The sequence below is a fragment of the Macrotis lagotis genome, chromosome X (genome assembly GCF_037893015.1).
Source record: "Macrotis lagotis isolate mMagLag1 chromosome X, bilby.v1.9.chrom.fasta, whole genome shotgun sequence".
Lineage (NCBI taxonomy): Eukaryota > Metazoa > Chordata > Mammalia > Peramelemorphia > Peramelidae > Macrotis > Macrotis lagotis.
This window is the reverse complement of record NC_133666.1, coordinates 235277557-235285107: the sequence shown is the minus strand read 5'-3', so window position 1 is coordinate 235285107 and position 7551 is coordinate 235277557. Positions and strand designations below refer to the sequence as shown.

The 7551-nt window shown below is 33.3% G+C and overlaps 1 protein-coding gene across 1 annotated transcript in view; it reads right to left on the bottom strand.

Annotated features, from left to right (window-relative positions):
• Positions 1-2183: 2183 nt before the first annotated feature.
• EDIL3 (EGF like repeats and discoidin domains 3) overlaps positions 2184-7551 on the bottom strand; it is a 629614-nt gene continuing 624246 nt past the window's right edge. The window contains exon 11 of the mRNA XM_074207740.1: positions 2184-6021. Within this exon, the coding sequence (XP_074063841.1) occupies positions 5872-6021 (150 nt within the window). The 3' untranslated portion in view covers positions 2184-5871. The remainder of the gene's footprint in view (positions 6022-7551) is intronic.

Here is a 7551-nt window from a genome sequence, read left to right as displayed (position 1 = left end):
AGTAAATCACTTAATCCCATTTGCCTCAGTTTCCTCATCTGTAAAACAAACTGGAGGACATGGTGTTTTTTCTAAGTTCTTTTCAAGAAAAACCACAAAAGGACTTACAGAGACTAGAATACAATTTTTAAAAAAATATGAAATAATAACAGCAATAAAAACTTGTCTGCAGTGGAAAATAACCTGGTGGCAATGTGGAAACACTCAACATGAAGTACAAATATTATTGCCATGTAATCAAGGATTTTCATCTCCTCAACTTCATCGTGCAAAATCAATAGTGAGTTGCTTTAAAATTACATTTCTTCCTTTAGTTAAACAAATTGTACCATATTCAATTTCAGGATAGTTTAGCTCTGAAATTGTGAAAGAACTGATGGCTCAAAGAAAATCACCCAAGGAAATGTTTTAATCAGTCATTTTCACAAAGGAATCTACCACTTGTTTTTTTCAAATCCCAAAGACCAAGGGCAGCACTTTTCACAAATGAGAATGCTAATCTTTTTAAAGGAATTAGCATTTGGGAGCAGACACACAGAAAACATTAATTTTGTGTCAGTGAAGATTAGTGCCTCTTTACCATTACCTTTACTTAAAGTCTCAGAAATCTGCATTTAGTTCTGTGGTTATAAACCTTTTTCGCTTTTCAGCTTTATACTGGCCTAATGTATTGCAGTGGCTCCCCTCCCCTCAGTGCTATATGCAGCAACAACTTGAATTTCAACCAAGATCACAGCTCTATCCTTGGCACTGTCCTCTAAGCTACCTACATATTCTTCTTTCATTTTGAAAGGCTAATGAAAAAAAGGATTCAAAGGATCTCTAGTAGGGGAACTCTGTTGAATAATCATGCTCCAGGCTTCATGCATTCCTGGTCTGTGTGAATAGCATAATGGTTCTCTGCAGGCTTCACTGAAAAGTGTGTTTGTAATTACTAATATCTTGAAAAAGTACCTTTATGTTGAAAAGAAGTGCAAATAGTATTGCAAAGTTAAAGTGCAATAAGGATAAGTGTGTGCTTGTACTACAGCAGGCAACCCTGAGCACATTCTGAGATTCACTATAGCTTTTTTTTGCAAGTCAAGGAGGTTAATAAGTGAAGTCCCCAAGGTCATACGACTAGGTAATTATCAAGTGTCTGAGGCTGGCTTTGAACTGAGGTCTTCCTGATTCAAGGGCCAGTGCTCTTTTCTACTGTGCCACCTAGCTTCCCCTCACTATAACTTATTGAAATATGTTGAACATTTTATTTTGCTTTTCTGACCCTTCTGAATCCAAGGATTTAATAAATTGTTGCAAATACTGGAAAAAACATCTTCTTTGGAATCTTTCCAGTGATGTCCAGAAGACCAGAAATACCATTCCTAAAGGTGCCTGGCTCTAAAAAGGTGATTTACTTTGAGCAATCACTCTATGCAGTTTGAAACTAAATGTTACATTGAGAAATGCCATATTGTCAGAGGACAATCTTGAGAAACTACTGAAGAGGATAACCACAGTTTTATTATAGCACTGAAGCATTTACTGACTGTGAAAGCTGCAAAAATGGCTGATGATTAACATCAGATTAATAAAAAGGAAGACACAAAATGACTTAAGGTCCAGAGTGATAGATGAAAGTGGGTTTGGAGATAGGAAAACACAGATTCAAATCCCACTTCTGTTACTCATTAGATGTGAAAGCCAAAAGAAGACACTTGACCCCCAGGTGCCCCCAAATAACTTGTTTGGGCCTGTCTAATAGGTTATAGTTAGGTTGTAATCTAGACTGATGAAACAATAGGTAAGAAAGTATGGCACACTTATGCATTCTATTTGATCATCTATAACTGAAATAAAACAAAGGCAGATGTTGGCTCAGTGGGTCAATGCTGAACCTAGAGTCAAAAGAATTGAGTTGAAATGTAGCCTGAGACACTTAACTAGCAAGTCCTCAGCTCTCACAAATGTAAAATGATAGCGTCTTCATAGGGTTAGGATCAAATGAGATAATATTTAAAAATAGTACTTAATGCAGGTCCTGGAACATAGCAGGTATGATATAAATGCTTATTCTCTCTCCTCTCTTCTATTTCCCCCTCTCAAATAACTTCTAGATGAGCAATTTTTTAGTAAATTTTCATTTCTTCTGCCAAAGGAACATGAAGTATGTGTTAATTTCATTATATATGGAATGAACATTTTATTGAGATTAATCAGTACTTGAAGGATAGTATAATTGATCTTTACTTCCATGTCTATTCAATTAGATATATGAAAAATAAATGAACCAAAAATAATGTGTAGTCAATAGTAATAGTCATTCATGTTCAGACAACTTATGCCTTCTTATAAATGTATTTAATTACAACTGCTTCAAAAGTATCCTAGATTTTCAAAGGTTTTATTGTAAGTTTGAAGACTAGACAAGATCATACTGCTTTTACATCATTCTACATGATTTAAGTATATACAAAAACATCTGAATATTACACAGCTTGAAAGGTTGCAAAAGTCATGTGTCTCAGATACCTCCGTATTTACTGACACATCAGAAGCCAGCACTGAATATTATAGTTTCATAAGTTGTTGTCAAGCAAAGATACACATTAGTACCCTTAGGTCTTCAGAGTTCACACTAATCTGTATGGAATCATTCCAAAAGAGAAAGTCAATGTAGATCAGAACCAGACAAAAGCTTTATTAGGACATAGATAAAACCTGTTTGTGTTTGTGTTTGTTTGTGTGTGTGTGTGGTAGAATTAACATATATTAAATCTCTGGAAAGCTGAAATCTAGACTTTTCTATGTGGTCTGCCTCTTTAGATTTAACTGGCTTAGTGTGAAGTTGAAATCCAACATTTCTGCTTGTTATACAATTGATGCAAAAGCTAAGGACTACTTCACAACATTTCTCAACCTTTTCAAGTAGAGAAACTCCAGTATTGCCAGCAAATAAGAAAAAGGTAGGTGACACATAAGTCAAATTTGCTTTCAGTATCAGTGGAAAAAAATAATGTGTGTATCAGTGAAGAAAAACAAAAGCAAGATAATAGTATGCTTTCCAACATATTACTGAATTTACAATTGTAGATTTAACCACTGTTTCCAGTAAACTGATAATAAAAAAGAATAATATCACTAGAAAAAAATTCCAGTATAGTATCTGATGGAAACATAACTGATCTTTTTCCCTCCATAAATCACCACAAAGCATTAGTCTAAACATCTTGAGTTCTCTCTTTAGATTCTTAAGGAACACAATCCACAAAAGAGATTCCTTGGTAATAAATGTAGTGGGGAAGGACTGAGGTTATTGAATTTGATAGAAAAAGGTTTAGTCTTGACATTTCATTGTGTTTATCATCTAACATAAAAGAACTAAAGTGAAAAAACATTCCACTGAAACTGAAAGCAATATAAATGGGTAAACTAATAATTAAGGAAATAGCAACCTAATTTTTGGATGTCAATGGGAACAAATCATCAATTTAGATATTTTAAAATAAAGAGCCTAAAGCAATCCTTTTGAGGTTGTTGGGCAAGACCAACTTCTACGATCTCCTTCCAATAGCTGTTACTCTTGAAAAAAATGCCATTATGATTGACTTTCCCCTTTAAAATTGTTCATTATGATTGAAGACCACTTCGTATATACATCATAAAGGAATGTGGCTAACACAGTTACAGACAAGACAGTAGCAGTCTAGTGACTTTTGTTATGTAGCACAAATGAAAAACTAAAACAACTGAAAAACTTAATGGTGTTGGCACAATATTTTGTACATATACCACACTTTCTTTTAACCTTTATAGGACTTTTAAATCAAATCCTATGTCTAAGCCTTTCAAATAAATATTGTATAAATACACTTTGAAGGAGAAGTACTTTTGTGGAGACATCTCTTCTTTTCCAGGTTTTTTTTTTAAAGTCAAGTAACTTGAGAGACTTTGGTGAACAAAACTTCCACTCTCTGTACCTAATTGTTTCTAAAATTGCTTAGAAATGTCTTCAGAGTTTGTAAATTCAATAATACACAGAACTGGATTTCCATTTTGAAAAAAAGGACTATTTTTTCTTTGGATATGTTTCTTTCCTTCCTTTTGCAACTTATGAGACTTATGAAATGTGTTTTCTCTTAGGAACATCAGTTTCCAATCTAAGTGATATTTTATTTTATTTATTTTGAAGTGCAGTAAACAACATACAAGTTGAGCACTTTGGACAAAATTATATAGTATTATATTAAAATAAGCATACTGGAGAGTAGGGTCATTAATTTGAATTCCCTGAACATTTTTTAAAAAAATATTTTGAACAATTAGAACAAACAGTATTATATGAATGTAATGGAATATCATTGTGCTGTAAGAAATGAGGAAAATGATGGTTTTAAAAAGACATGGAAAAATATATGGAGAACAATTTTGACTATAACACCAATATTATAAAAATGAATGATTTTTAAATACTTATGAATTCAGACCAACCAAATGATTGATTCCAGATGATAAATAAGAGGTATACTCCCCACCTCAACACAGAACTAGGTTAGACTAATAATCAGAAAAATAAATTTACTTTGTGGCATGACCAGTGTAGGAATGTGTTGGACTCTGTTTTGCTTGATAATGAATGTGATAAAGGAGTTCCTTCCTTCTTTCCTTCCTTCTTTTCCCCCCAAATACATAGAAAGAGGTGGGAGTGAGAAATAAATGCTTAATAATTGAAAAAATCATCTTTTAAAATTTGGTAATGCTTTAAAAATAATAGATTTCCTTTGTAATAATAGTATTTTACTTTATATATTTAAAAAATTACAAGAATGGGGTTTCCAGGCTTTTCCAATCTTCCAAAAGGGGCCATGACAAACAAAGAAGGTTAAGAATCCCTGCTGTAGGATAACATCAAACTGAGTTTGTAATTATGCTGCTAATAGTTTTAAAAACCAAATGTGATAACTCATGGAAAAGTATAGACTTTAAGAAGTACAATATGACTTTTATAATTTCCTTTGAATAATCATATTGCCAAATGAAAAATATAGTTAGGGGTATTTATTTATAACATTTCTATATTTATGGCTTTCTTTCAAAATAAAGTCATGAATGTTCCTGGGTTGGAACCAGGGATTTTAGAAGGGCTTCGTATTAAGTTCTAGACCTCATATAAACAAAGTGTTTTATTCAAATAGAATGAGATTTAACTTAAAAAGGTTAGATGTTTTGTGGCCATGCAGTAATAAAAGACAAAACACTGAATGGAATTATATTGGGGGGGGGGAACTGAAAAGTTTATAAATAATTGAGGAATAGAATTGGAAGGTAGGTTATAATGTCAACAAGGAGTGCATACCACAGATTTTATTTTAAATGTACAATAAATACTGAAAATGTTTGGTTGGCACAAGGAAACAATTAAGATAATTCTGTTATTTCAGAAAGAGGAAAAAAAAGAAAGCAAAATAAACCTTATTGCTAATTTGGAGTGTTCCTTTCTTTACAAGCAAGAGGCTAGTTTCAACTTACTTTCTCCACCTCCACACTGAGGCAATCAGAACATTCTGCCTTTCTTGTAAAAAAAAAAGACACTACTCTCCTTTGCTAACAAATTTCAACTAGTGTGAACAACTCAGAAGAATATGAGAAAGGTAATTCCACAGTTAAAGGTAATGTATGTGAACAGATCTAACGGACAAAAATCAGATTGGACCATTAAAAGGGCAGGCTTAGACGTTCTTAGAAAAGATGGTTAACAGCCTCCCATAAATTGAGCACTTGTTCATGAGCAAACAAAACAAAACATTCATTTCTTACAGGTTTTGCACAGTTTATTCTATGGAGATACTTTTTCAGGATATAGAGAGTAGAGTTTCCAAGCACTGGGCCTTGTTAGTCCTCCTCAGTACAACCCAACAGCTCTGATCGCAAGGTGATCCTCCCATACCAGGACCAAGGAAGGATCCTTATGTACCGTGCATAGATGGGAGGCTCAATGACGTTTTTTCGGTGTGTGTCATTGTCAAAATTGCCCTGGAAAACCTGCGAAGGAAGAATGAAGAACATTAATGATGCATACCTTTTTCAAATCCAGTGAGAAGAGAGATAAAAAAGAAGGCAGTGAGAGGTTTTCTCAAAAAACAAAAATCGAAAACCTTTGGAGAAATATCCATAATGCCTAGAAGGGATTCCTACACTTAAGAGATTTTTATCTCATATATCTGTGTCAGAAGACACATAATTCAGGACAAAATTTAGAGACTTGAAAGATGAATGCTACTTCAGATGATCTTGATATTTTGTAGCAATTGTGAGATTTTTTTTTTTTTTTTAGGTTTTTGCAAGGCAAATAGGGTTAAGTGGCTTGCCCAAGGCCACACAGCTAGGCAATTATTAAGTGTCTGATGTCTGATTTGAACTCAGGTACTCCTGACTCCAGGGCCGGTGCTCTATCCACTGTGCCACCTAGCCACCCCAATTGTAGGATTTGAAGAGAAAAATCCTTGGATACTTTTCATTTCCATTAAGGGATCAAAAATATACTGTTGAATGAACTTTTTGCTTAATACTGACACAAAAAACTAGTAATCTATATTTTAAATAACTATGAAATGATCATTAAGCAGAATATATAAAAGCCTTCCATTACTCATTTTTGTGATTCCTTATAAAGATATGAACAATTAACAAATTCCAAGTTCAATTTGGCATGCTATCCACTTCCACAGATATAGTATTAGAATCACATATTGATCAAATATTGTGTTCTTTCCCCAACACATTGGCATAGTATTGTGTGTAAACTGTTATTTCTATATGGTTTGTTTATAAACTTTTGGGAGAGAATATTGAAATGCAGTGAATCTTCTCTTCAAATAGTCTAAATAGTAAAGTCCCATGACAACTGATTAGAATTGTTACTAACATAGGAATAGAGATAGAAATTTTACAGGGATAGGGAATTCCCTGATTAAAAAAATCCTTCCCTCTACCTAGAACCCTAGAAGAAGTTAAGTGACATGAAAGAATAATCATTGACTTTGTTATATTCTGTGCCTGAGTCCAAAGGCAGCTTTGCTTGCCACACAATGCTTCTCTATGGACATATAAAACAAAAAAGTAGTATAAACATGGATCACCAGAGAGAAATCCATCCAGGTACCTCCAACAAAGATAGATTGTTCTACAATGACAAGATCTCACCTGGATTTCTTTGTTTTCTTTTTATCCATGTATCCAGCTCTACAAAGTCAATTGAAGAACCAGTTTGGGAAGATTAATCCTAAAGTTTAGGATCTCCTTACTTGTATATGCTTCCTAAAGACAGGTCCGTGGTAAAAGAGAAGCTGAAACCTCACTGATAATATTAACGCCCTGCCTCCTAATTCTAATTCTATTAAAGCAAAACTATATATATATATATATATATATATATATATATATATATATATGTATATATCATTATAGTAGAACAAGGAATAACAATTTTTTCTGTTTTGTATTCTTATACGTAGAAAGGAGAGAAGCATATTTATTTCTGACATCCCCTGTTTGGATTGGGGCATCTTACCT